The sequence below is a fragment of the Colletotrichum acutatum genome, assembly GCF_030867785.1.
Source record: "Colletotrichum acutatum strain CBS 112980 chromosome Unknown BDZ83scaffold_165, whole genome shotgun sequence".
NCBI classification, from domain to species: Eukaryota; Fungi; Ascomycota; class Sordariomycetes; order Glomerellales; family Glomerellaceae; genus Colletotrichum; species Colletotrichum acutatum.
The window spans coordinates 11,500-37,942 of record NW_026849159.1 but is presented as its reverse complement, the minus strand read 5'-3'; the positions used below and the strand labels follow the sequence as shown (position 1 = coordinate 37,942).

General features: G+C 51.3%; 9 protein-coding genes across 9 annotated transcripts; 6 read left to right on the top strand and 3 right to left on the bottom strand.

Annotated features, from left to right (window-relative positions):
* Positions 1 to 248: 248 nt before the first annotated feature.
* On the bottom strand, positions 249 to 1,432 carry BDZ83DRAFT_640119 (uncharacterized protein). Its single transcript, XM_060509470.1, has one exon. It carries the CDS (start codon positions 1,015 to 1,017, stop codon positions 490 to 492), a length of 528 nt encoding a protein of 175 aa, XP_060358959.1. The 5' UTR covers positions 1,018 to 1,432; the 3' UTR covers positions 249 to 489.
* A 1,109-nt stretch (positions 1,433 to 2,541) lies between these two features.
* Positions 2,542 to 5,084, top strand: BDZ83DRAFT_640114 (uncharacterized protein). Its single transcript, XM_060509469.1, has one exon. The coding sequence runs from the start codon at positions 2,883 to 2,885 to the stop codon at positions 4,938 to 4,940; it is 2,058 nt and encodes a 685-aa protein (XP_060358958.1). The 5' UTR covers positions 2,542 to 2,882; the 3' UTR covers positions 4,941 to 5,084.
* A 408-nt stretch (positions 5,085 to 5,492) lies between these two features.
* Positions 5,493 to 8,129, top strand: BDZ83DRAFT_735262 (uncharacterized protein). Its single transcript, XM_060512964.1, has 2 exons — positions 5,493 to 5,784; positions 5,868 to 8,129. The coding sequence occupies exons 1-2, from the start codon at positions 5,698 to 5,700 to the stop codon at positions 7,908 to 7,910; spliced, it is 2,130 nt and encodes a 709-aa protein (XP_060358957.1). The 5' UTR covers positions 5,493 to 5,697; the 3' UTR covers positions 7,911 to 8,129.
* A 767-nt stretch (positions 8,130 to 8,896) lies between these two features.
* BDZ83DRAFT_757426 (uncharacterized protein) lies at positions 8,897 to 9,829 on the top strand (the record flags this gene model as incomplete). The annotated part of the gene is made up of 2 exons (XM_060514896.1): positions 8,897 to 9,551; positions 9,615 to 9,829. 2 exons carry the CDS (start codon positions 8,897 to 8,899, stop codon positions 9,827 to 9,829), a joined length of 870 nt encoding a protein of 289 aa, XP_060358956.1.
* Positions 9,830 to 10,967: 1,138 nt separating this feature from the next.
* Positions 10,968 to 11,752, top strand: BDZ83DRAFT_656949 (uncharacterized protein; the record flags this gene model as incomplete). The annotated part of the gene is made up of 2 exons (XM_060510918.1): positions 10,968 to 11,354; positions 11,420 to 11,752. The coding sequence occupies 2 exons, from the start codon at positions 10,968 to 10,970 to the stop codon at positions 11,750 to 11,752; spliced, it is 720 nt and encodes a 239-aa protein (XP_060358955.1).
* A 4,632-nt stretch (positions 11,753 to 16,384) lies between these two features.
* BDZ83DRAFT_711080 (uncharacterized protein) lies at positions 16,385 to 17,082 on the bottom strand. Its single transcript, XM_060511596.1, has 3 exons — positions 16,952 to 17,082; positions 16,808 to 16,873; positions 16,385 to 16,713 (listed from the first exon to the last, which is right to left on the bottom strand). The coding sequence occupies exons 1-3, from the start codon at positions 17,022 to 17,024 to the stop codon at positions 16,619 to 16,621; spliced, it is 234 nt and encodes a 77-aa protein (XP_060358954.1). The 5' UTR covers positions 17,025 to 17,082; the 3' UTR covers positions 16,385 to 16,618.
* A 904-nt stretch (positions 17,083 to 17,986) lies between these two features.
* On the bottom strand, positions 17,987 to 19,782 carry BDZ83DRAFT_591084 (aminotransferase class I and II; the record flags this gene model as incomplete). Its single annotated transcript, XM_060506397.1, has 5 exons — positions 17,987 to 18,178; positions 18,277 to 18,577; positions 18,677 to 18,756; positions 18,889 to 19,514; positions 19,557 to 19,782. The coding sequence occupies 5 exons, from the start codon at positions 19,780 to 19,782 to the stop codon at positions 17,987 to 17,989; spliced, it is 1,425 nt and encodes a 474-aa protein (XP_060358953.1).
* A 431-nt stretch (positions 19,783 to 20,213) lies between these two features.
* On the top strand, positions 20,214 to 20,945 carry BDZ83DRAFT_640103 (uncharacterized protein). The gene has a single exon (XM_060509468.1). The coding sequence runs from the start codon at positions 20,503 to 20,505 to the stop codon at positions 20,710 to 20,712; it is 210 nt and encodes a 69-aa protein (XP_060358952.1). The 5' UTR covers positions 20,214 to 20,502; the 3' UTR covers positions 20,713 to 20,945.
* Positions 20,946 to 23,766: 2,821 nt separating this feature from the next.
* Positions 23,767 to 26,085, top strand: BDZ83DRAFT_640096 (cytochrome P450). Its single transcript, XM_060509467.1, has 5 exons — positions 23,767 to 24,456; positions 24,527 to 24,617; positions 24,677 to 24,745; positions 24,823 to 25,422; positions 25,499 to 26,085. Exons 1-5 carry the CDS (start codon positions 24,094 to 24,096, stop codon positions 25,930 to 25,932), a joined length of 1,557 nt encoding a protein of 518 aa, XP_060358951.1. The 5' UTR covers positions 23,767 to 24,093; the 3' UTR covers positions 25,933 to 26,085.
* Positions 26,086 to 26,443: the final 358 nt, after the last annotated feature.

Sequence of the window (26,443 nt, the reverse complement as noted above, 5' to 3'; positions counted from 1 at the left end):
GCTTCATCTGTCTCACCACAACCCAAAGATGGGAAAGACATCACAGCCGACATCAACAAGCTCCAAATCCAGTACGATTTACTGAGTCAAAGAATTTCGTTGTTCGAAAAAACGCTCAGCAATGCCGAAAAGAAGCGCAAGAAGTTGGTCAAGGCCCGGAAGGGCTTAGAGCGGAAACTTGACGCCAGCAAGTCAGACGTTCAATCATTGGAGCACAAGATTTCGTGCACAGAAATCGAGAGCCATGAATTGGAGGTTCTGCTTGAAGTAGAGACTTCGGAGTCTTGGGGAGCAAAAACTAGGAGGGATATCCACATGAAGAAGATGAAGAAACGTCTGGACGAAATTGATTGCTTCATTGAGAAACATGAAGAAAGGTAAGATGACTCGCTGTTCATTCCCGAACCCCATCTCGCTGACCATACATCACAGACAGCGCAATCTCGAGGACAAAGCCAAGAACTCGGACAACTGACTGCGCTCTTAACCTTACATCGCGACCATAACCCCAGCAGCCACACCAGCAGCAACACCAGCCATAGCCATCCCAGTACACCTCGCCACACCAGCACCGCCCTTTGAAGTCTTCGTCGCCGCCGTATTATCCTGCCACGCCTTCTGCCAATCCGAAACATACGACGAAACCCACTTGTCGTCCTTGTCCGGCACGTTATCCTTCCACCACTTGGCTTCCTGCTGAGTGTCCAGGCTATACCCGTTGACTGCCATCGAGGCAACGACATCGGGCGCGTCGGTGGCCTTGGCGGCGGCGGACCACATGTGGGAGTAGACGGTCGTCCACTCCTTGTCGTTGAAGTACTTTTGGTCAACGCTGTACAGGGCGGTCGCGAGGGAGGTTGCTACGGCGCCTGTGATGGTGCTCGGGACGGATTTCACGTGTTGGGAGAGGTATTCGTCTGCGGCGGTTGACGTCGGGAGGTTGGTGCCGAACCAGAGTTGGGCGAAGGCTGTTGGCGCAATAGCCGTTGTGAGGGAGATGAGTTTAAGCAGACGCATGGTTGAGGTCAAATAGAAAGAGTGGTGTTGTATTCAATGTTGTTCTCCTCTGCTTGTGATAGTGACCTCTTCGTGGCAGTGAAATGTGACTTTGACGTTGTCGAATTCTGAGAGAACTCGCCAAGAAAATTGGGATAAAGAGGGATATCGTTTCGTTTTAAATAGTTCAAGTTTGTGATTTTTTACCCTGCGGCAAAGCCAACGCCAAGCGAAATTTCCTTCTTCCTTCCTTCAAGTTCCACGACTTCAATTGCTGGCGGACCGTTCGTTTGCTGTGCCGTGGTGCCTTGCGGCACAGCAACATGCTTGCTGCCTAAATTCGCGATGCATTTTTCTTCGAGTAACGAAGCTAAACCTAGGAGGATTAGCCGATTATAGATGGGATGTTACATCGAGGACACGCGGGGGAAAGTACCTTGCACTAGCACTCGGCCATCGGGCTCCTTCGACTCCTTCCTGTGTTCGGGCAGGTTAGCTTTCCTGACGTGTTTTTTCGCGATGCTACCATCGGAGGACCGGTGTGACACTCCACTTCGGCCGGCGAGCTGGAACGGGGAAGTGGGGCATGTTCGGGTAGTAGGCCTCGGCATGGGGCCGATGGGGTATGGGTTTTACTAGCATTTTCGTTCAGTCACATGGTTCTCAATGCACCGCATCTTTAATACATCATATGTTCAGCGTGACCCATCACTTTCTCGAGTTTCTGATCGATGCTTGAGGAAATCTGTCAGCTCCTAAAGGCATTTTGGCCTCAAATGGGTATGCTGGCCAATAACCTGAGCGTTCAAGCCTCTTGCAATGTACCAGAACCGTACTGAATGCTGCCCACAGAGCGATTTCAGGATCTAGGAGACGCGATCTGGGTCTAGCGTTGCCGCGGAGGAACCTCTGCAGTCTCTGTAATCCAGATCGAAGCAGCTGAGCAATTTTCCCTGTTCATGGCCGATGCACGTGTGGTCGAAGTAGATGAACGATTGTGGATCATTGATCATTGATCTCCCTGATTGATAGTCGGGGTCGACTCCGGCGGCCAGCTGATGCGACACGATGAAAACTGCCTTGCAACGCTTTTTCTCTTGTTACCCACTCGCGGAATTTGTGGGAGATCTTCTTCCATCATAACCTGATGTCGGAATTGACTTGGCGGAGAACTGGACCAACCAATCAGTGAAAATCATAAGCGAAGATCGGCGGCCAAGGTTCTTGGGTCCTGGTTATGGGACAGAGTGGATTCCCAGATCTAAAGCATTCCTATTCAAATGCATCGTGAGAACGAAAAACAAAAAGGAAAGGAGAAATGAAAAAGGGGGGCTTGTAAGTTTTCATCGGATTCATCGTCTTAAACAGCTCCTGTTATCGCTGTTCCAAACTCTTGAGTTGGATGCAGCCGGTGGGATGCAAGTCTAAAAAGCACGTGGAGCAGTGCGGAGCGGAGCGGTTCCGCGGTGCAAAAAACCCCTCCAAACCCTGAGTTGAATTGATTCGACGTTACAATCTCCTGATCCGGGCTCCCATAGCCCCCATGGGGTATGTGGCCAAGCTGTCAAGTCTGCCCAGTCTGCCTTGTGACTTGACATTATTACCCAACTTGCATTTCAGCTGCCAAGGCGACTCTCTTCTTTGTTTTATTCCCTTGCTGTCAGGCTCTTTGCTGCATTCCTTGGGTATGCCGGCATCCGAGCTGTCCGCCCTGCCAGGGCTTTCTCGATTAAAAGTAATGTTCCAGTCGTGGATAGTATTGTCCTCTTTATATTTCTTCAACCTGAAGGAACTATCTCTCAAACAGATTTGCACTTCTTTACATCTCTTTATCGCTGTTAGTTGAGACAGAGGAGCCAAATGCTCCCTCAAGTCGATCGTGCATCATGGCCTCACTATCCACTCTCGCGGAAGACATCATGCACGGCATATGCGAATACCTCACGTTCCGCGACATCTTTCAACTCACCCTCACTCAAAAACGCTTCGCAACGTCATTTGAGCGGAGTCTCCTGCTGCACCGCGACTTAGCATCGCAAACATACAACGCGATGCTAGCAGCCATTGTCAGGAATGAAGTAGACCGGGTCGAGGAACTCTTGAAACTCGGCTACGAAGCTAAATTTGCCAGTTCAATGTCTGCGGTTGCCTGCCCGGCCGACTTTGACTTCCCAGTCGACAATCTGATGCTCCAAGCGCCGTCAAACGTCGCCATCAGAAGGCAGGGTCAGGCTGCGCTCGTGACTGAGCGACTGTATCGTCCCGCGTGCGATACGCACAAGATCTGGATGAACTACTCCGTCCTGGCCCACGCTATCTTGGAAGACCAGGTTGAAACTGTCAAACTCCTTCATAAGTACGGCGCAGATTTGGAAAAGCCGTTGCTGCAGGTCTTTGCGTTCCGTGGCATGCCGGTGAATGTTGATCACCAAATCAGTGTGTTGCACCTGGCGAGCAGCGGCGCCATGATCGAGACACTCTTAGAGCTTGCTCCGAACATCCCTATCGACAAGGACAGATTCTTAAACACAGAACCGCTGCTTCTCTGGCACGTTGAAAGAGGGACGGATATCAGAGGTCTCCGTCGACTGTTGAAATCTGGCGCTCACGTGGACGGGGCACGTCCGGCGACACAGCGAATCGGGTTTTGCCAGTGCGAACAGGAGGACACCATACACGTCTTTCTAGACCACAAATCACCGCTCGAGGCCGCCATATGGAACCTGGACCGGGATGCCGTTGAGCTTTTGCTAGAACACGGGGCATCAACGGTGTACCCGCCCAACGACGAAGGCGAAGTGAATTGTCTACACGAAGCGGTGAGGATTTTCCTCATGGAGCACAAGCCGGAGGATCTAGAGGTCAGCTTGCAGATATTTCGCCTCCTTGTTGACCATGGATTCGACGTCAACCGCGAATACACCGAGTGGGCGGGGTGGACACCTGAGGGTACGCGCCTCTGTGAGCCAACAGGAATCAGAATCAACCTGTTGGTAGACAGCCTCATCTACTACGTATCCACCGAGATGTTCCAGCTTCTCCTGGGCGCCGGAGCAGATCCGTTCAACGCGTCGGGTCTGAGGGCAGGAAACAAAGACTACGTCGTCATTCTCGGCATGTCATCTTCGGTAGCGAGATTGTATCCCACCAATATGACCGAGACCGAAAGGGTGTCCCTACAGAGCGCAAAGCTGAAAGCACTAATCGCCAAGAGAGCAGAGTCAGACACCAGCGGCCGCGACCGTATATTGTTATTCATGTTTGCCTTGGAAATTTCTCGACCGGCGGAACTCCATCAGATGTTCAAAGTTCTTCATCAAGTCTTTGGATCGTTCGAAAAGGAGCTCAGTCTCCTCGCAGACGTCATGGGCCGAGTGAAAAGCATCCCAGGAGTCCTTCACGAGAGCCGACAGATCATTGAGTTTCTCATCCGCTGCGGAGCCCCCGTCAATCACCCCAATTCCGATGGGGAGACGCCTTTGCACGTCGCCTATACGCTCTCAATAGCAAGCCCCTTGCCCATCGGGGAAACGGACGACCTCCTGGCGTGGGATGTTGACGAGGAGCAGGGATTTACGGTAGGCTGGGCTATTGGAACCAACAACTTCTTTGGCCAAGAAACTATCAATGGCTTCCTCAACACGATAATTAGTGGTCCGGCGGAGGCAGAGAAGCGGGTACGAAACGCCAACGCAATTTTTGACGCATTGATCCAGGCCGGGGCGGCTCAGGATTTGCTGAATGAGAAGGGGGAGACGGCAGCGATGGTGATGGCTCAGCATGGTTGGATCCAGCTACCGCCTTCACCTGGTTCCGATTCAGAGCGTCTCGCTGGGGCCGAGATCAAGTCGGATTCGGCGCAGACGGATGACGTTGTAGCCAATGCCTTTGCGATCTGGAAGCAGTTTCAGCAACTTGCATTGAGGGAGGCGGGTTCCAGTTAGCCGCTAAAAGATGAAGTTACAACACTACCGCAAAGCAATAAAAAGGCTAAGCTTCATCTCTATGACTTCTTACTTTGTGCCCTTATCAGACTAATCGGAGTTTTCCTACATTCTTTCATGTCCAAAAGAGCAGACCAGACCAAGCGTGAGTATTTGCGTAACTTCAACGCAACCTTTGTATTTATGGAGACGCACATGTTGCACACCAGCTTTGTGAAAGGAGTGCCTCCTCTTTACGTATCCCTAGGTACTGACACTCCATTGATTCACTTTGAGAAGTTGAGGTAGACATCATATACCAATGACCTGGAAGCAGTGATTTCTGGCGTACAGGTATTACTTCTTAAACTGGGAAAGGTAGGTGCGCTTCATCTCCTGACTTTATCGCCGAACGCCGGTGCGGAACTAGTGGAGACTCGTCCGTTGCGCCGTTCCGCGTAGCCATAACAGGCTTAGCGGCGCACCCGCTGACCAAAATAGGGAAAGCTCCTTTCGCTGGCTTATCCGCTCGATCTGGGCCCGTGTCTGCTACTGCTCTTCACCTTTACTTCCCCTGCCCTCTGGCGGCCATCACTGGATATTCCTGGCATTTCTTGTGGCCCTTGATCAGATCTGCATGTTTCGCAGAACTCAAGGACGTAGCAGTGCATCTCCTGTCTCTTGATGAGCACCTAAGCGACTTGAACAGCCATCAGTCCCGTCTACCCGCCGCTGAAAGCTTGGCTTCAACGGTGTCTTTCCCGGCTCGACGCCACCCATGGAATCCCACTCTTCCCGCCCCAAAAAGACTGACATTGTTCGCAAGCGAACTGGCTGTCAAAATTGCAAAAAGAAAAGAAGAAAGGTCGTACTTCCCATGGTGGCGTCCTACTTTCTTCGCCATGTTCCCCATCTTATAAAAGTACCTTGCAACTGACTCGTAAGCAGTGTGACGAGACACGCCCGGAATGCCTCGCTTGCGTGAAGAAAGGAGTAAAGTGCAGTGGCTACGAGCGCCCCGTGACCTTCAGAGATGTCACCACTCGGGCAGCCGAGTCTTCAAGGAAGTTTGAGGAGGCTAGATGGGCGGCCCTACGTCTTGAGGATGAGCGAAGGAAACGACGCCGCATTGGGTTAACCGGGGAGCCGTCTCCTACTCCTCAGCAGTCACCAACGCCAGGAGATGTCGTAGAATTGCCGGCGAGAGATGCTGCGTTGACAGTTCCGGCCCCGGCACCTATGCCTCCATGGCACTCGGCGAACGCTGAGGGCTGGCTCGCTGGGTCCTTCACTCTACCGTGGCCACTTTACGACACATCTGTGAGCTCTTCCGCGGTTCAAGATTTACCTCAGCAACAACAAGACGTAGCAAAGTCAAGCAACAACTTGAGGGAGCTAGAGCAAGCTACAACGTTCGAGAACTCTACCAACCGGTTGATGCTGACAAGTGGAGTACCAAACATCTCGGCACCAGTAGGGGAAGCCCAGAGCCCAGCCTTGACGACTGGCTGGGACGAGTTCCTCGTCACCGACGGTTCGTCTCCAGGGTCATCCACGTCCACTTCATCTCCCCTGGGCGGACCGACGGTCGACTGCCAGCTATCGATACCTCTAGAAGAGGTCCTTATCCAGCACTTCGACAGGAACGTCCTTCCCCTGATACCAGTCGCCCTCTCCTTTCCGAACCTTTTCCGACAGAGCAGCTGTTTCCGATCAGCGGTACTAGCTCTGTCCGCTAGTAACATTAAGCTGACGCAGCCTCTCCCCATCGATCCGCTCGTGCTCCGCCGGGTATGCGACGACAGCAGCGTCTGGATCTACTACGACACAGCAGTCAAGGGGCTCCAAGCCCAGCTTCAGAACGTTGAAAACTACCGAGGCGAGGAGCTTGCGGGCGCCGCATTGCTGCTTGCATACCACGAGCTGGAAGCCGGTACGGCTCTGGGTATCCGAAATCATGCCACTGGTCTCGATGCCATAGCCTCCAAGCTCGACTTTGCCGCGTCGTCTATCCCCGACCTCTTCAAAGCCTGGCGAATGCTTCGCTACGATGTTCGTTTCATGATGTTGCCGACGCGAGCGACCTGCAATGTGGTAGACAATTACGATGTCTCGAGTTTACTAGACCCACAACTAGCCATTCGGGATATTCTCTTCAGGTTACATGGTCTTCATGCACGCTATGCGATGGAGGCTACGTTCAGCCAAGACACCACCGCAGAAGGGAATAGCGCTTCAGAGAAAGTCGCACTGTGGCTCATGTCCGTTCTCGGCCGGGAATCGGATCGCCGTAATGTGCGTCTCAAGGATTTTCACAAAGTAAACCTCACGCCGGACATGATATTGCGGCAGTGCAATGTGTTTTCTCATCGGCTGGATAATTGGCACAAGGGGCTTTGCACCCATGACATGCCGGTCGTTAACCTTGGTACGGATTCGGATCTGATCAGTGGCGCTACGTTTGAGACTTTTGTCACCTACCGTTTCGGCGACACGCGTAAGGCTCTTGAGTACGTGATTTATCTCGTGTGCAGGATGACGTGCAGCTACCTGCGGTCTCTATTCGACCCGTCTGTGCAGTCTTCGGGCACGGATGCCCTTGCCAAGGTAATTCTTGGTATTGTTTGTGGCATGAACATGCAACAGCGGCAGCAATTCACTATTCTTCGGGTGGATGTCCTGCTCAGGATGGCTGCAGGCTTGTCTGAGGGCACAAACTTCATCACCACGGTTCTTGACTATCTGCTTCCAAGACTGATTTCTTCGGGTCTCACTGGTCCTGACATTGTTGCGTGGGTTTACTTGAAGTCAGCGTTGGAGCTTGAGCTTAGGGAAAGACGGAAGGGCCGGGCAATCAGGATGACCATCGATGGAGTCGAGGAGGACTGTGAGATGTGGCAGTTGGTGAACAGGCATCCCGTGGCTGCTTTTGGGGACTACAATGGAAAGGGGTACTTCAGGGATTGCTATGTCATTGAGTGTCTAGGCTGAAAGGCATGAGGTGGAAATGATCGACAATATCTTTGTTCGAAGCGCCCTGCAGGTCTTTCCTATGATTCAAGCCTTAGTACGCATAAAACAGAACGTTTTCGTTCTCGGATTGCCGAATCTTCTTGTTCTCACTCTTGAGCCAGAACCGCATCGCCCACGCACCCATGGCAGTCGTCAGTACGTCTAATAACAGAAGAGCACGAGATTCATGCCTGCATCTGGATTTTCGGTTAAAGCAAAACATCCACGTGATGTCTGTTTGCATGCGCAAGGAGCGAGTCCCCAGTTATGAGTCTTTGTGGGAATATTGTGACGTCGCAAGGCCATGTATACACCTTTTTCTCTCAATCTGTCACCATCGGACGAGGAGACCGCCTTGGCGCAATAGTTGGGACTGCTCACTCCCGACCTCCGCGCCACCAGCTTGACCCCCTGTGGCTTTGTATTTTGCAGGTCGTTGGTTCGAATCCCTTTCTAGAATCTTTTTTTTTTCTTCTTTTTGGCGAGGCTCACGTTGTGATTGATGTTTATGAGACCACGACATGCGTATCTGTGGCAGATTGCGTTTTATTATACTTTGTTCCAGTAAACCCTACCTTATCCGATGTCATCATTTATCCGTGTCTCAATATGGCCGATCTTGGTGCCTCATCACAAACAAGCCTACCTGTATCTGTGTTTACTTTAGGTGTATTCCTTGATATCTGGAATCGCCGTAGTATTCATATGACCCACTCGCCTCTTGTATGAGCTATTCTCTAGCCCTAACTTAAGGTGAACCTCGAGCTGCCTACGCGACAGAGGTTTTCATCACAATCTTGATTATCGCTAACAGGGGAGGAAGAGACGAATTTTTACCCAGTGCCTAGACCTTCCACTCTTCTTCTCAAATTGACCTATTTATTTTTCTCATTCTACTCTCCTTCAACCAAGGCAATTGGCAGTAACGAAAACAACATCATCAGCTGCTAGAACAAAGAAGCACAATGGCCCCCAACAATCGTTCTTGGGTCAAGGCAATCCTGGAATTTCCAGGCCTCGACTTCTACATTGAAGGCGATGCCCCCCTTTTCAATCGTCGCGTCAATGCCGTCTACCTCAAGCTGTTTGGCAACAATGAGTCTTTCCTCGGAAGGGAGCACGTCACTCTTCGCCAGTACTGCATTGCCAACCGCGCCAATGTCCTCTTCCGCGCCATCATCAATCTGCACATCTCCGGAAAACATGCAAACTTTAGCACATTGTACGGCGCTGCCCTCACCCGCCTTGCTGAGGAGTCTGGCCCTTCCCGTGAGTGGGGGGATTCCAATGAGCTCGGAATTGATTCGGTCATTTTCGTCGTTAATCGAATCATTCGGGCCCGCATCCAGAATCTGAGAGGCAACAATACCAACATTGACGAGCTCAACCCCGTCGTTGAGGTCTTTCTCGCGAGTCTCGATGAGTGGATCGCAGTTCTCGACGAACGCAAGATGGGAGCTTCCACTTCTTTCGAGTCCAACGCGCCTGGCGGCAGCCAAATCTCTTTGCCGTATCGCCCTCATCCCGACAACGCCGCTACTGCCTCCGCATCCGATGCGCCTACTGCCAATCAGATCAATCTGCCGTACCGTTCTCGTCCTCATCCTGAGATTGAGTCGGGTGAGTCACCTTCCGTCATTGATTCTAAGCTATGTTTTGAGACTTTTCACTAACGTACAGCAGGCAATCCGAAGCAGGCTAAGCCCAGCACCCAGGACGGCCGTGATCAGGCGATCCAGGACTTGCAATCCCAGATCAAAGCAGAGCAGGCTAAGTCCCAGGAGCTCGAGAACAGGAACATCGCTCATCGCGAAGAGCAGGAAACTCTTGAACTCGTCAACGAAGCACTCCGCGCTGAGCTCGATGAGGCGAAGAATGCTCGCCGCCGAATCTGGTGATTGTGGTCTACAGAGAGCCAATACCAACGCAGAGGATGGAGTGGGTGAAGAGTGAGGCTGGACGATTGAATTTGGAGGCAGTCTCATGTTTTTAGTAAATTGATCCGCCAAATGAGATTATCCTTCTGCACCTAATAATGCTTCGTCCTGGAGAGATCCGTTTTAGTGATGATTCTAGGTCTAGTAGTGACACTCAGTCGCTCGAGGCCATCGTAGTCTGCTGTTCGAATGTCTCGGCCCATCCCTTCTACTTCGTCTATGGTAACGAGGATGAATCCAGCTAGCAAGTGTCTGGCTGCCTCTTTACATAATAACTGTGTGGGAAAAGGTAAAGAATGCTCGCTTACTTACTTACTGAGATACCAAGCCAGCTGTTCCGGAGGTGTCTCTGGCCCTCCATCGACGCGTACATAACAACACAGCGAGACGAGTAGGTGAGAAAAGAAAGGGTGAAAAAAGAAAAATTACTCTCCATGACTCGGAATCGGAACCTTCAAAAATAAAAGCCACCGGGGTCAATTACCTAGCGCTGAGGTCGGGAGTGGGCAGTCCCAACTGTTACGCCAGAGGCATCTCCTCATCCGATGGGTGACAGTTTTAGCAATCTTCTGACTTATTGACCATACTCGGTGACTGTACGGCTCCTTCCCACTAGGTCATGTTCCCCATCGCGTATATTCACATTCACCGTCGCGTCGCGTCGAGCGACATTCACCAACCCTCACCCTCTACCTTCCCCCCCTCTTTGTTTACATTGCAAATCCTCCATCCCTACCGCCTTTCTTGTGCTCTACTTTCCTCTTCCTTCTTCATACCAATTCCTTCCTTTCCTCCTTCATTCCTTTTCCGCAATCCGGGCCAGGGAAAGGCGCATCCACTCACAACTTCGCCTCGCACCTTTTTATTGTACCTTACATCGTACGCCATCCATCTCTGGCACCTCTGTTGCGCCCTGCTCTCCAATTTATTTCTCATTCCAATTTTTGAGCACACCTCAGATCGAAAAGAGAGCGCGTCACTTAACGCCTGACCTATCATCCAGTAGCGTTGCTTAACATCGAGGTAACAACTACTCAAGAAGCTTCGAGGTTCAGTAAATCGCCGGACTAACTCGTTCTTGGAAGAAGCAATACCCAAGATGGCCGACAAATCCACCATCACCAAGACTCCTCAGTCTGAAGCCAAGCCTCAATGGTACGAATCGCTCAAGACCTTCCCGGGCCTAAAATTCAACATGGGCTTTGGTGATCAAGTCATGCCGGACAAAGTCGACACGGCATTCATTGATATTCTCTGCGGCCGCTACGAGAAGAAAAACGAGCCAGTGCAGTGCAACATTGATCGCAAGATCGTCATTGCTAATCGCGGCCTTGATCTCATCACTCTAGTCCTGTGGGTTGCCGAAAACCCGGAGGCCATCTTTGACGGTGTGGGTGTCAACTGGGATCGGCCTGGGGTCTTCCTATGGAGAAGCTCATCCGCCTGGGTTCATTCCGCTGCGCCCCTTTTTGCGGTAGGGACATTGGTAATGTCATGAGTACCATTCTGAACGCTCGTTGGTCCCATCTTGAAAGTACTTACTCTTGCAAGCCGACTACTGTCACAGAGCTCAAGCGCTTTCTTCGTAGCCTTGACAGATTGAGCGAGTTCGTTCGAGAGAGCGACTTCGCCCGCGCGTACAAGCAGAACTCAGCCATCCCCTACAATGGTTCCTCCGCCACTGTTGTTCAGAGGACTCCGATCGCCAAAAACCCGGTTCTTAGAGCTCGATACGATAATGTTCCGGTCGCTAGAACTCAGCAAAGCCCCAACGCTTCTGGTGCAACTCCCAAAAACAACGGCAGCGCTACCATCGAGAAGATGCGCCTTGAGGTCAACAAGCTGCGCGCTGAGAACGAAAGCCCTTCACTCTCTGCTTGCTAAATCTCAGGACGATAAGGTGGCTCTGCAGTGGGATTTTATCAAGACTAGGTCTCGTGAGGCGGAGCTCATGACGGAGCTATGTCGCATGTGAGCTGCCGGCTTGCAAGAAATGGCTCCTGATGAATCAATCATAGGAATGGTGCGGAGGAATGCTTCCATATTCATTCGGTTTGGTCTTTGTTATTCAGTGTTTGGGTGGTATCAGTTGGGGCTTGGTTTGCTGGCTTTGCTGGGTAGAGGTGCATTGCGCACAATCTGGCAATCACAAGAGCACATAAGCTGAATTCGACAAAGAAGAAGAATGATTCGAGACAAACTCATAGATAGGTTAGAGTCATAAAGAGACAAGAAGAAGCAATTGAGAAATTTCGTCAAGTATTCATATCCCCTTGTGACAGACCAGCAGCTTTCGTTGATGCTCGGTCAAGGAAAAGCCCAAGGCTGATATTCACCCACATCATGGATCCCAGACACCCGGTGGTCTTGAGGTTCTTTCAATCATGACCCTCCTCTCTTCAATCGGAGGTTCAATTGATGAACTTTCAGTTCAATTCCCCCCTTAGTTCTGGCCTGAGAGCTTCTTTCACTTCCTCACACTCCGGAAAGTCTCCTCATTGCGGCCAAATTGCTCCATTCACATATAAAACCATGTATCCGGGACCAAGTGTCACGCAATTAAAACTGGCCTCGCCCCTATTCAGTGTCTGAATCTCCTATACGTCCAACCTATACGCAACCTACGACTATCTTGCACCTGCCAAAAGTTTCCTTTGGGTCCCCGGGCTACTTAATGTACGGTCGCTCTTTAGTACCCTATCGCCTACGGCATGTACTTGTCTTTCAGCAATACGCCATAGGAACTACCTTAGCGGCACTCTTGAAGCCGACCCAAAGCCCATCTAGCGCCCGTTCGACGGCAATCTGCTTACAAAGCTGCTTTCCTCGACTTGGCAGAGAACTCGGAGGGCTCCTGTTCTTGGAATGACGATACTTATCAAGACTCAGGCAATATAGCCTTAGATATCACTGACTCAGCCTATTCGCGAGCGCCGCATTAGGCAACAACTCACACCTCGGGCCATAGAAAACACATTGTGGTGTGACTCTGGCATAAGATCCGCCAGCTAGGATATACGAATCTTTCTGCGTCCCATCGAGGTCATCGAGGCCGGGAGTCCCGTCACCAGCACCGCTTGTATTGCCAATATCAGAAGAATGGTTGTTGCCGAGGGGCCTCCCTCGCGAGGATCGCAAGGAACTCTGCCTCGACTCTCTTTTCTTATTCACCCGACCCTAGCCTCTCTTAGACTTTGCGGCTGAAGGAGGACACCACTGCGATAGCGGTCGAGGTTTGGTCTCTTGGCAGGTGAAACCCCGAAGCATACGGCATAGCCAGTCTAGGCAATACTGATCGCATCGAGATGTGGCTGGTGGTCCTCGTCAATTCTGGCCAGGGGTATATACATCCTCTACGCCCCATTATTACTGACGGTCTTTCTTACCAGCCAGTCTTTTGCTACCGACTAGGGTCTGGCTCCACAAGGTCAATACAGAATGCTGCGCGGGATGAATCTGTTCAAACCGGTTTCCGTCTCTTCTTCTTCCGAGACTCGTGCAAAGGTCCAGTGGGAATAGCTACGATCACTCAAGGCCTTCCCCGGTCCTAATTTCGATCCTGGTGATGGCAACTATATCTTGCCGACTGATGAGGTCTCACAGGACCACGTACGCATATTTCAGTGCCATGGTAAGCCGGGTTTCCTGGCATCTGGCTTCGTTCCTTGGGCCCTCATACAGATATCTGTGGCTCTACATACAGATATTGTGTACTACCAGGAAAGGAAGGGCAAGAAGGTTGTCGCTGCCGGTGCTATTCGAGGCCCCACCTGCCACCCGCTCCCGCCTCCGAGTACTCGGACAACACGCAGAACCCTCCTCTTCTGAGCGACCTTATTTGGGGTATGAGCATCATTCAAAACTATGCGGATTTCAGCGGCGCAGCGGTGATCAGACTTAACCTCACACGCAGTGAGATTTACGGCAGTTACCAGCGCTTGCTCGGCATCCTGGAATCCAACAAAGAATCCATTTTCGAACGGATCCTCACCCGACGCCGACGCCGACGCTGAGTGTCATGACAAGCTTGGTAAGTGCCCGATAGCCGCTCGTTCGCCTCTCGTGCTGACGGAATTTCAGGAAAGGGTTTGTGCTGCGTTGACTGTGCGAATCATTCACTCGTGCAAGGAGGAAGATGTATAACGCCACGATAGTATCGAAGCATGCACGGACGAGGTATATCTCGGTGCACAAAAGCCATAGAGGATGCCGAAGGAGTAAATCTTTACTTATCCCAAGTGCTCACTTGAGATATGTTGTCAGTGTCAGTCTGACTATGGACGGACAAACAGAACGGCCAAGTAAGTACATTGACATCTTTACGTCATACCCATTCTAATATGTTGTAGGAAATGGCGCCGTCAACGTGCCCGTAAACATTGGCTGAGATAGTGATGTCAACGTCTCAGTTCGATTGACCTCTTGGCCCTACACCCCTGGGGTCGCAATCTGGCGGAACGTATTGCACCACATTCCCATAAAACGACGTCTAAAATCTCAATGTCGCCATACCTGCAAGCAAAGCTACCGATATTACCCCTTAACTTCACCAAACTCGCGAGAAGATCATGATTCCATTCATAATGCGGGGTTTCCTCCAGCGTTTTTCCGACTACCCCGAGCTTTCGATTGTCTTGTTATTAAATGAGACTCTAGAGCTGTGGATGGGTCAAGTGTTGTGTTTACCTACAACCCGAGACAAATCCACTGCGTGACCTCCCCGCCCTGTGTTATAATACGGTTGCCTCTTTCTTCCTCGTCAGACCGGTTTATTTATTGTGAGGTAGCATCTTTTCCCCCTCACAAAACGAGATTATTCGAGCCTTTCTGTCGCTGTGGCAGCACTGTCTCTATCTTCAAATATGTGGAGCAAGGCAAGGAGACCTTGAGAGCAACAAAAAGAGCCCATGAGTTCAATGGCTAGAAGCATGCCTGACTTGTCACACTATAGCTCCGCTTCGAGCGAACCAAAGAAGGGGCCAAAAGAGAACCCTGAAGCATCATATTCTTCCCGGGAAGAACGAAGATCAACTTCTGACTCTTCCGGCCCAGATCCACCATGCTAAGTCTTCTCAGCTTGAGGAGAGGATAATACACTACGGGGCCTATCCTTAGAGAGGACTTGTGCGTTGTTGGCAACTTGCACCCGAGAAAGAGCTGCGTCGCCGTACTATTATGGCCCAAATACAACTTGGGCATATTTACGACATTGCCGACTTCCAGATGAGTACTCCTTAGATCAAAATCAGGAGCATAATCGTCAATCAGGATGAAGTGGAGAAGGCTGTGCACCTCATTTCAACCTACTCCAATTCTCAACGTTGGAGTCAATGTAACAATCGTTCGTTCTCTTCCCTTCATAACGCTGGGAGTACTGGAGACTCTTATCACAGACTATTGCCAATTTCTTTGCTTTAATCACAAGTGTTACTCACAAACAGCCTTACGACGACTATGAGGAAAGCTTGCTGCTAGCTCTAGATGTACCAGGGCCCTGCGATTTACAATCCCGCCTGGAATAATGTTGGGCCCAAACTCTACTACGCTAGAAACTCTCTAGAAGACGTCGCCAGCCAGCACTGCCTGAACACACGTCTTTACCAACCAATTTGTATGCATTGAATATACAAATTCGGAATACTCCCTAATCTAATTTATCATTGTTTTTAGGTCTTCTGAAGCCGCGACCGCAGCCATACATGAAGAATACTTTTTAAGACATTTCGAAGATTATCAAGGGCAACCTTGAAGCCCCGACGGAGAAGAATATCGACACATACCCCAGCATTTTCAATATGAAAACGCCCAACTTCACCGTGCGGAAGAAGAGGGTCCCCGGGACCAGGAAAACCAGCAGCTGTGGGCCAATAAGTTTGATGTTGCAGCCACCTCTGTGGTCGCTATCTTAACTGTTATAATAATCAGAGCTATAATTGATACCGTAATCGATACCGAGATGCCCAAAGAGCATAGTTCAAGGCACCGCCGAACACGGACCCCGCTCTCTTTTATTTCACGGTGAGAAACTCGCGCGAGTTTGGTTGATTGGTTGATAATATTTTCAACCAGAGGCTCCTATTCGGCTATATCATCAACGACCTCAACGAGCTTGAGGCCCTTCGAGGCGAGGATGTAGAGTGGGCTGTTAACGACCTCGAGGAGTACAAGGAGAAGCTGAACATACCCGACTCCCGATACATACGCCCAGTTGACCATGACAAGGTTGACGATGAGCTCAGCTTTCAATGCTGTTATTGAGTGGGAGAGAATGAGAACGGGCTCGCGCTGCCAAAGCCATGCCTGCATGTGATAAGATGGCTGAGGATGTCCTTCGAGTACTGTAGGCGCTTATATACTGCCCACAAAAGGGTTTGATCCCCCGTCGGACAGAGCTTTTCAAGACACTTCCGTCGGTAAAACATTTACTGCGGTGAAGAAGAAGAGTTCTCAATTCGCATAGACGATATCTCTATTACTTCTATCCATACCCCGGGAAAGCTGTACTCTTGCTTGGGAGGGAGATGAAGAAAGGCCACTAACGACCGGAGAATTTGGGCTTCAGCCTTCATCTTATCATGGTCGCAAAACTCATTCGCCACGACAGTTGCCTCCTTCCATGCCAATAGGCTAGTTGAACAGGTGTTGCTCCTGTTGAAGAGGAAGGCAAGCTAGACAAGCGGCATACTGGCTCCGCCTTTCTATGGATGGATGTAAACAACAACGCCTTTGGGTGCCGTAAATCAATTTTTTTCAAATCATACGCTCCTGCCACCTCCTCTTGTTAATAGGACGACAAGGCCCGCCCGTAACACCGCACCGCTTTCCAGTTGTTGAGGTAGCATCGGCTAGATTGAGAAAACATTAGCAAGATCATTCACCCATCAGCAACTCAAGACCAGCTGGTCAGACTGGCGGGAAGGGGGCAGTATTAGTGCCTACTTTTGCAGATGAGTGGCGTGACGCCGTTTACGCATCGGATACAGTCAGCGTCATTGCGACATTCGCCTAGACACGTGCGTCAGTACAAGTTTCCCGGCCTTTTTTCAGTCAATGTGATTAGGAGTCGGTGGATATTGCGTGTACCTTTATCACCCTTTTGTTGGGCAATGACAGCTGTGGCTAAGAATGGAAGGAGGGCCAGGACTGAGAAACGCATGATGACGGTCTCAAGTTTTGAAGTAGGATTGATATGTTCAAATGCCAGCAATTGATAGATAATAACGAAGAGTAGATTTTAATTATTCCATCTTTTGAAGGAGCTGTTGTCTTTGTATTTATGGATCTTCCTGCCATTGTGTGTGGACTTACAGACCGATATGGTGGTGATGACTGCTGACTCGCCGTCTTTGACTGAAACTAAGCGTATTGACTCAAGGCATTCAACTACAGGGAGCCATCTCAAAGCAGAGCGAACTCTAATTGCGTTACGTATTGCCAATAGACCAACGTCTTCGTTTATAACTTAGCTAAGGTAAAGAGAACATGCAACCAAGAGGTACCTAGTCCATCAATTGAGAGACTGATGGCACCCCTCGTAATCTCAAAAGCACTGGAATCAATCGAAACAAGTCACTTCACATCGCGGTCTCCCAAGAGCTGATATCATCCACGATATTCATTGTCTACCTTATGTCACTGGCTCCTTCCATGCATTCCAAAGCTGAAACCTGGCCCAGAATACCAAAGAAGACGGTTCAGACGTCGATCACGCAACCGGCCTCAAGTCCGAGATCGACATCAAACAAGACGAACGGGAAGGAAATATGGGACAAAAATCTCAGACGATCCACAACACTCCCCCAGAGAAACCCGACACTTCGGTCAACGCCGTCGATCCAAAGACCTCGCTTCCCACCAATCAATGTTCCCAAAAATAAGAAAGAGCAATGCACAATCTCTCAGAGCAACGTGTGTCGTAGTACACATCAGCTGACAGAAGTCTGATGCAATTGTAGCGTTGACTCGCCGCAACTTGTCAAGCTCCGGCTCATCTCACCGTGCCGTTTCCGAAGGGATCAGACTCTCGGGAAGGGTATCCTCAGCTTTTCCCCGACGTCCGTCCTCCGGCGACTTTTTGTTGTAACCAAAACATGCTCAATACTCTGAGAGTCATTTCGTTCATACCGCGACAATGTGACTGCCTTTCGGCGGTGGGTGATAGATCCCAGGAAGGCCGATCGTGGGGTCAAAGTGGTCCTTGCCATCAAGCAACCTCAGACACTGGAACAGCCTCTGCAGACCAAGCTTAAACGTTTCCTTTTCCCCGCCAAAATTGAGTCGGAACCATCCCGATCGGTTGGAGAAGAATGCCTGCAGCGCATCACCTATCATTAGCAAACTGTACATCATTGTGTCCGCTCCCCCCCACTGCAGCATCTTTGGCACACGACAGACACCACAAAACTCACCTGTCCGGGTTCAAGATAGACGCGGTACTTCATCAAGTACTCCAAAAACTTCAAGTCCCCTTGCTTGCCGTGCTTCTCGAGCAGGAGATCCACCCACTCGGACAAGTTGACAAACACAAAGAAGCCCGCCTCGGCTTTGACGTGCGGGATGTCGTACTTTTCCAGCTCCTCCTCGACAAACGTGCGCCTTTTGATCAGGCGGCGCCGGAACTGGGGGAGGTATTGGTTGTGGAGGTACTTTGCGTCCGACAGGAGTTTCGCGGCTGTTGATGCGCTGAGTGCAGAGACCCACCCGAATGTGCTAATTGTAGATATGGAATCGTTAGCCTGATATGCTTGGTATGGCGTACGGAGTACACCGTGTGTTGGTGTTGGTAAGCCGAAAAGGCTGGTGACTCACCTCGACGCCCGCATGGTATCGTATATCTCCTTGTTGTACGTCGCCAGGAAGCCAATCCTGAGCCCACCGAGGCCGAAATCCTGCAGGGGGGAAAAGAACAAAAAGAGTTAGTCGGTTGTGTTCCTGCTTCATTCTCCGAAGCCGAGGCCGAAGGCGACGGGCAAGGGTCCCACACTCCCGGCAGCACGGCTCCGTGCAGGGATGCAACTCACCTTACTCAACCCCCACAACACATGAACATTCCTAAAGTTGACATCCAGCCCCAGACTCAGTATACTCGAGAAACGGTCCCCCGCACTCATGGCGTACACCTCATCCACAATCAAATGGATCTTATGCCTCGCGCACAGCTGCGAAATCTGTAATAGCACATGCGCAGCATAACACCTCCCCATCGGGTTATCAGGGTTCGCCAACAACACACCCCCAACTTTACGCTTCTGGCTCAGCTCGACCTGGATCGCATTCTCGAGCCGGACGACCAGCTCGGGGATCGGCACGGGCCCGTTCTCGCGCGGCGGCTCGCCCCAGAAGCGCTCTTCGGGGATGTCGTCGCAGGGCACCTCGACGACGCGGACGCCGTTGCGCGTCCAGACGTCGTTGGCGAACATACCGTAGGAAGGCGTCGCGAGGAGCACGGCGTCGCCAGCGTCGGTGATGTTGTAGGTCAGGGCGTCGAGAAGGGTCGTGACGCCGTTTGCGGCGAGGATGTTGTCGGCTGTTAGGGGGAGGCGGACTCTGAAGTGTTCGTTCATGAAGGCTGCTGCTGCTTTTGGGAGGTCTTGGGAGATTTGGGCGTCGCCGTAGCCAAGGGCTGGAAATAGCATCAGCAACTTAGCTACCTGAACGTGGTGAACAGCGTTGGGGCGGAATCATTTACACTCCTTGAGCTGGCTCTTCTTGACATTACGCTTTGTCCAGCAAGCCAAGTCTTCCAACATAATCTCATTGACTGCGGACCCAAGATCAATGATGCCCTTCGGGTTACTTGTCGCATCATACGGGTTGCTCTCGAGTCGTTGGCTGAGGTCAGCCATCAGATCTGACCGGGCTCCAGCTATCTTTTGGCCCCGCTGGGACGGAGGTAGAGCGGCGTCGACAGACATGATGCGTTGGTACGGATAAGGTTGGAATTGTTGCCTGCTTTTTTCGGCCATTATTGTGGCAAATCGAGGTCCTTATATGTTAGATTGTCCCAAAAGAATAACATTGCAGGCTGACGTGCATTCGTAGTCATTGGAAATCAAAGTAGGAGGAAAATGTTTCCCCGGACTCGCGGCAGTGTGGATACCGGACCAGGTACGCGGGCCCGGCTTGACTGGGTTCCACACCTCACCTTCCATGAGAGAAAAAACGAGTAAGGTGCGACCCACACAAAAGGTGACTCCTTCACCGTTGCCTAATCGGGGAAGCAGATACGACTGCGCTAGCAGTGTCGTCATCTTTTTTCGGTGCCTGTGAAAAAAGGACTGCGCGTTGCGAGGGGGAAACACTTGATCAGGCAATCAAGACTCACACGCACACACCTACGGATGAAGTGCGTTGCCGTGGATTGTAATTTCCGACGTTTACTCCGTCATTCGGCTCGGCTGTACATGCCTCCTTGCGCGTCGTCTCAGCCATCTTGGAGGACAAATGCACAAACCTTCACTTGGCACAAGTTCTGAAGTCCCTCTGCTTACGTTTCACAGACAGCTCACTTACACCTCACCCAAGCACCACCCGGCGCCACGAAACCCTCCTTGCATAGACCAACTGTAAGCACACACCAAATCTTCACAGCAGTCGTCCATCGAACATGGCGCAATTCATACCCTGGATGTCAGATGGCTGTCAGAAAGCTTGTTGGGTGCCTGGAAAGTTCCTCCGATCTCACTAGGCATCGGCTTGGCTCGTGTGACGCAGGATTCTCAGTGCTGACGGTCCCCACTTCCTCGCATGCGCGGTATTGGTCCAGCACTCAAAAGAAGGGCGCGGCCACCCCAACAACATCGACTGGGAGTATGCAAGGCTTACGATGCAGGATAGCGTTGTAGGAGGCGCGTCAAGTAACTGCTTGACGCGTTTTAAAAATGAGATGATCACTGAAAGCAGGTGGTGGACCTGTAAAGTCTTGAAAAGTTGAAAGGATTAAGGTTTCCGGGCTCAGGGAGGGGACTTAGGAAGTGATAGCGTCAAATTTTAGCATTTAGACTCCCGCCATGTAAGGTAAGGTAAGGTAGATACAGATAACGCTGTACTGCCCGGGCAGTGCCTTAGGTGACTTTGCTCATCACAAACACTGATCCAGCATCCTAACGAGTCATCAATCTTATAGGTACGCATATGACTGGTTTCAAGCCACCGAACATCGTGCATCAAGCTAGTACGACGCATCAGTTGCCTCACTGAATCACTGTGGAGTTTGTCAGTTCGGTCCGAACTTTACCAGCTTGAGCCGAGATTCTGGAGCATGATTTCCACACCATGTATCCTATCTTGAGTTTCCAGTGGCTTAGATTCTCTTTTTGTCATAGCTGTACAGAGGATGGATTCCAGTCAATTGTGCCATCGACACCCACTTCAGCATCACTGTGGCGCGATTCGGCTTAGAAATCAAGTAGGAAACAGCTCCTTATTCCGAGCACAGTTTGTCGCGATGTAAAACTCGAAAGGATCCTTTGCTTTGTACCTTCGAATTCCGCACGGTTCAGCTCCAATCCGCAGACGTTTGACTTGATATCATATTGTCCTCTCGGAGACAGTCACTGCGATGACCTGTCGGCCGAGATGCATCATTCACAAAAGCTACCAGCCATGCAGGTAGATGGGGCGGACAAACCGAAAGCCTTGGCTAAGCGCTTGATGGGCGCTATCATGTTGACTAAGAGCCCCCTTTCAATTTCGCCAGGACCGTTACACGGGTTCCTAGAAACAAGCCCTGCGATGATGGTGTGTGTTGACTCTACTCTTGTCATCCGTATTCAATAGCTCCCTATCTACAGTCGGGTGCTGCTACAGGCTAGACGTCCTCACCATATCGCCATAGGTAGTTGGGCCCTGATCATACATTCAAAGTGCTTCAGTGTCACCAAGCTTCAAGTCGGGGTCTTGTAGTCACGTTCCTCTCGTGAAAAGCCAAGGTCTGGCACGTAACCCATTCGGCAAGTATAATGGGCCCAAGTCGAGCCCGCTCGGTGGGCTAGCTTTTCACCAGTGCATCTCGTGTGAGATTCTCAACCGGCGAGCACTTGCGTCGAAGAAGAACTTGCTCCAAGAGCTTGCAAGTTGAGTGGCAGAGGACCTTGGCATCCACATAGCTGTAAGAGTGGCGCGCTCATAGAGTCGGACTTAGAAATCACTCGGTTACTGCACCTTTGACAACTGCACAAGGGCTAGTCCAACAAAGCTGTTTAAGGGGCGTCATATTGCTATGTATGAGGTAGCTGAGATCAAAAGTCAGGCAAATTCCCAAGCCTACGCCAGGGTTGACATCTTCAGCCAACAATCTTTGTTGTTCCAATACCACATTATTTTGAATCTCCTTCATAGCTAGAAACTGCTGTAATTTGGAAGAATACGTGCATATGTAAGTTTTTCTCAACAATAAAAGGGGGCATCTCAAGTCCTTCGTGTCATTCATTGTCCTGAATGATCCAGAAACAAAGCCCGCGACACTCATGACTAGCGTAGCATTACCCAAGACCAAACGCCGTCCTTTTGAATCCCGGGCGTATATGCCGCCCCCGATCCCGACGTATTCGCAAACTTGCGAATACTCCACGCTATCAGAAACCAATCTCCTCATCGCTCCGGGTGATATTACTACCCGGGCGGCGTCACAATCCGGGTGGTGGCTGAGGCAAGGTGGTATGCGCCGCCCCATGGCCAAAGTCCACGATTGCATAACGAGCTCCGATACAGTTTTGGCGCAATCGCCTCTTTTCCGCTCAAGTGCCGGAAGGATGCTTTGAAGGGACGTGTATCACGGGCCGATCCGCCAACGGCGTCCTTCTGAAATCCGAGGGGAGTTGCCTCATTCAGTCATCCTTCTCTATGAGGCAAGTGACGCTGAAAGTTCCACATATGCCTGGTTGTAACACCTTCCCGTACTGTTACTGCAGAAAATTTGTCACGAGATATGGGTGTGGTTAATGCTGCCCACATTGAGTGGGCCCGCTTTTTGTGACAAAATTTCCCGTATCGAGGGAACAGTGTCGAGCGATTCTCGCATTTCAAGTCATTGACGATGTTACTCTTTCGGCCTTTCTAGCGAAGTCCAACCATCGAGGGCGGGATTGGAATGCCTTGGCTGCTGAATCCCGGGCCCCGAATTCCCAACATTAATTCCAGAAGCGTGCACACATGAAGTCATTTCTCATTTGGCAGCTTCCCTTGGATTATTGTATCCCAAAATGCAAGAATGCCGTTTTACCATCTGTAGTCACTCGGCTGAGCGGCATTGACTGTGTGTAAAAGACCGCAAGCATCTCATAACGAGAATCTTGATCCTAGCGTCTTCATGATCTCGACTCATGACAAGCAGGTTTGGTTGCTGTTATCGACTCGTCAAACCAATATAACCTTCCAGGCCAAGGCAGAATATCCACAGATTCACACGACGCCTGCATCGAACGTCTATAAATCAGAGCCCGCTGATTGGGCAATACAACAATAAAGCGTCGTAAATCGCAAGTCAAAGCATGAACCGGCGGCAGATCGACACTAATACCCCACAATCGGGCAGTTGCGGCCACCGCTTCAACCACCCCGAGATACGAATACGACTGCCGATTGAAAGTCCACGCTGCACAGCGGCCAAGGCCCGACCACCGCGGATGGACAGTGGACTAGGAGTCCCGGAAAGTCCACTTCACGAACGCGAGGCGGAATGCGTGGGAAGCGCGGATACAGCACTAACTCCCCCGTCGAGCAGAAAAAGTGACATGGCAATCTTTCAGAGTTCAGTGTGATTTGCAGCTATGCAGCTTAATCCTCCGAGTACCTTTCGGGTGGCGGGTGGAACAACGGGACGCCCTAGCGTACCCGCTCTGTGGCGCGAAAGCTTAGCTCTGCGACGTCACGACGTATTATTACACAGGTCAGCCTATACACAGTATGTAAGGTCTTTTGACGGTTTCTATGATGGGTCCCTGAGAAAGCCCCAGGGCAACCAGAATACTCATCCACTTCGCACTCGCGTCCGTCGTTCATCTCGCACAATGGCGGACTCGCCAAGGTCCGTTGCGATGACGACGATCACTGCAAAAAAGATGGGATATATACCAAGAATGGTTCGTCCGGCTTTGGATGATCGATCCAGACAACACCTCCATCAACAGCACCGACAAACACATCAGATCAACGAACGCAACCGTGCCCCTATCGAAGCCAAAAGGCCAAAATCATAAGATAAACACTTTACCCTCGGCGTACACATGTCATCCAATTTCTCCTTCGAGCTGGGCGGGGCCCCATACACCATCCCCTCGCCCTCAGAGAAGCCCATCGCCTATATCGCCACCATCATCCTCTTCGTTATCCTGGCATACGCCCTCGGCGATCATGGCGCCAAGCTGCCCGAGATCAACCCGCTCAAGCCGTTCGAGTTTTCCAACACGCGCCGCATCCTCGAGTTCTACCAGACGAGCAAGGAGCTCATGCTCAAGGGCAGAGCAAAGTTTGGCGACAACCCGTTCAACCTCATGACGGAATGGGGCAATGTCATGGTTCTGCCCCCTGACTTTATCCACGAGCTTCGCAGTAATCCCTCTCTGGCTTTCGAGGAGCCTGCTAAAGATGTGAGGCAAAAGATTCCGTCTCTTTTTCTTGTCTCTCTGGTGATGAGTTGCAGTGCTGACTTGTTGAAAGGATTCCCACGGCTATATCCCTGGTTTCGAAACCTTTGATGGCGACGAAGCCCTTCCGAGAGTCGTCACAAAGTACTTGACAAAGGCCTTGAGTAAGTTGAAATCTTGCAGTCAATGCTGAAAGGACTCCACTAACCGTGTGTTCCAACAGCCAAACTTACAAAGCCCCTTTCCGAAGAGTCCACACTCGTCCTCCGCCATGTCCTCACCGACTCGACTGGTGAGTCTATCCTCCCAACTTCCCACCCAGAGACCGTACCTCCGAGCTCCCAATAACCTCTCACCTCCGTAACACAGAATGGCACAAAATAAGCCCCCAGCATGACATAATGCGCATCGTCTCCCGCCTCTCCTCCCGCGTCTTCGCAGGCGAAGACCTCTGCCGCGACGAAGAATGGGTCCGCGTCTCCTCAGAGTACACCGCCGCCGCCTTCGGCGTAGGCTACGAAGTCGGCCAGTGGCCTCGCTGGTCCCGCCCCATCGTCCACTGGTTCCTCCCCTCGTGCTGGCGCGTCCGCGCCCTCCTCGCCGAGTGCCGCAAGACCCTCCAGCCGCACGTGGAGCGCCGCGAGCGCCGCAAAGCCGAGGCCCTGGCCGCCGGCAAGACGGGCGCCGTTTTTGACGATGCCATTGAGTGGTTCGAGAAGGAGTCCTCGCGCAAGCCTGACCCGGCCACGCAGCAGATTTCCCTCTCGCTCGTCGCGATCCATACCACGACTGATTTGCTGACGCAGACGATGATTGACTTGGCGGAGCACCCTGAGCTGGTCCAGCCTTTGCGTGATGAGCTCGTTCGCGTACTCAGCGCGGAAGGGTTGAAGAAGACGGCCCTGTATAACCTCAAACTCATGGACAGCGTCATCAAGGAGTCGCAGCGCATGAAGCCCGTCCTACTCTGTAAGTTCGCCCCCTTACTCCATCACCCCAACACAAGCTATCCAGAATCATTCCTAACAGACTTTCTTTCTACCAGCAACCTGGCGCCGCCTCGTCAAGAAGGACGTAACCCTCTCCAACGGCTTCGTCCTCCGCAAGGGCCAAAAGATCATCGCCACAAACACCCACATGTGGGACACAAAGTACTACGAGAACCCGGCCACCTACGACGGCTACCGCTTCCTCAACATGCGCGGCACCGATGAGGAGAAGAACGCGCACCTAGTCAGCACCAGCGCCAAGCACCCCGGCTTCGGCCACGGGCAACACGCGTGCCCCGGTCGCTTCTTCGCCGCCAACGAGGTCAAGATTGCGTTGGCGCATTTGCTGCTCAAGTATGACTGGAAGTTTCCCGATGGCTTCAAGCCGCAGATGATGCCGCATGGTATGGTTTTGTTGCCGGATCCTTCTGCGACGCTGTTGATTCGTAGGAGGAAGGAGGAGCTTGACCTGGACTCGTTGGAGTGTTGATTTGATTTGAGTTAGATTCTGACATGATTTTGAACTCTTCACTCTGCTGTAGATGGAACTGATACACACCATCTTGAGCGCCTTGTTTATATCTTAGATTGAAAGAGTAGTAGTTAGATGACCAGGTGTCTTTTGAAGTTGTAGCAATTCACCTCTCTGCTTGTACTGATACGATGCGCAAAACTCGACAAATGTCGTGTTCCACGTGCAAACAAAGTCATGGTGCCGGTACAATGTTACTTGCAAGAAAGCGTTTGCAGATGGGAGAGGGCCGGCGAAATAGCTGCACTCTTCGTGATAACTACATTTTATCCCAACGGGAGAGGATACTTGGGTCCATTATCCTCTGCTCCTGTCATCAAGCAATGTGAGAAAGTGGCCGAGGGATTAAGGGGGCGCCGGTGGAACCCGTTCTTCCAGGGCCGAGTTGAATAATCACTTAATCTTTTGTTCAATTCTCCATAGAGGAAGAGAAGATCCTTTTTTCCTTTTTTTTGTTCTTCCAATCACC

Excerpts from the sequence above, each read along its gene's own strand:
- BDZ83DRAFT_640114 (XM_060509469.1), top strand. The coding sequence starts at position 2,883 with ATGGCCTCACTATCCACTCTCGCGGAAGACATCATGCACGGCATATGC.
- BDZ83DRAFT_640096 (XM_060509467.1), top strand. The coding sequence starts at position 24,094 with ATGTCATCCAATTTCTCCTTCGAGCTGGGCGGGGCCCCATACACCATC. Across the intron at positions 24,618-24,676 it reads GTACTTGACAAAGGCCTTGA|CCAAACTTACAAAGCCCCTT; the intron begins GTAAGTTGAAAT and ends GTGTTCCAACAG. Across the intron at positions 25,423-25,498 it reads CATGAAGCCCGTCCTACTCT|CAACCTGGCGCCGCCTCGTC; the intron begins GTAAGTTCGCCC and ends TCTTTCTACCAG.
- BDZ83DRAFT_711080 (XM_060511596.1), bottom strand. The coding sequence starts at position 17,024 with ATGCGTTTCTCAGTCCTGGCCCTCCTTCCATTCTTAGCCACAGCTGTC. Across the intron at positions 16,874-16,951 it reads CCAACAAAAGGGTGATAAAG|GCGAATGTCGCAATGACGCT; the intron begins GTACACGCAATA and ends GCACGTGTCTAG. Across the intron at positions 16,714-16,807 it reads CACGCCACTCATCTGCAAAA|CCGATGCTACCTCAACAACT; the intron begins GTAGGCACTAAT and ends TTCTCAATCTAG.
- BDZ83DRAFT_735262 (XM_060512964.1), top strand. The coding sequence starts at position 5,698 with ATGGAATCCCACTCTTCCCGCCCCAAAAAGACTGACATTGTTCGCAAG. Across the intron at positions 5,785-5,867 it reads GCAAAAAGAAAAGAAGAAAG|TGTGACGAGACACGCCCGGA; the intron begins GTCGTACTTCCC and ends ACTCGTAAGCAG.
- BDZ83DRAFT_640103 (XM_060509468.1), top strand. The coding sequence starts at position 20,503 with ATGGCTGTCAGAAAGCTTGTTGGGTGCCTGGAAAGTTCCTCCGATCTC.
- BDZ83DRAFT_640119 (XM_060509470.1), bottom strand. The coding sequence starts at position 1,017 with ATGCGTCTGCTTAAACTCATCTCCCTCACAACGGCTATTGCGCCAACA.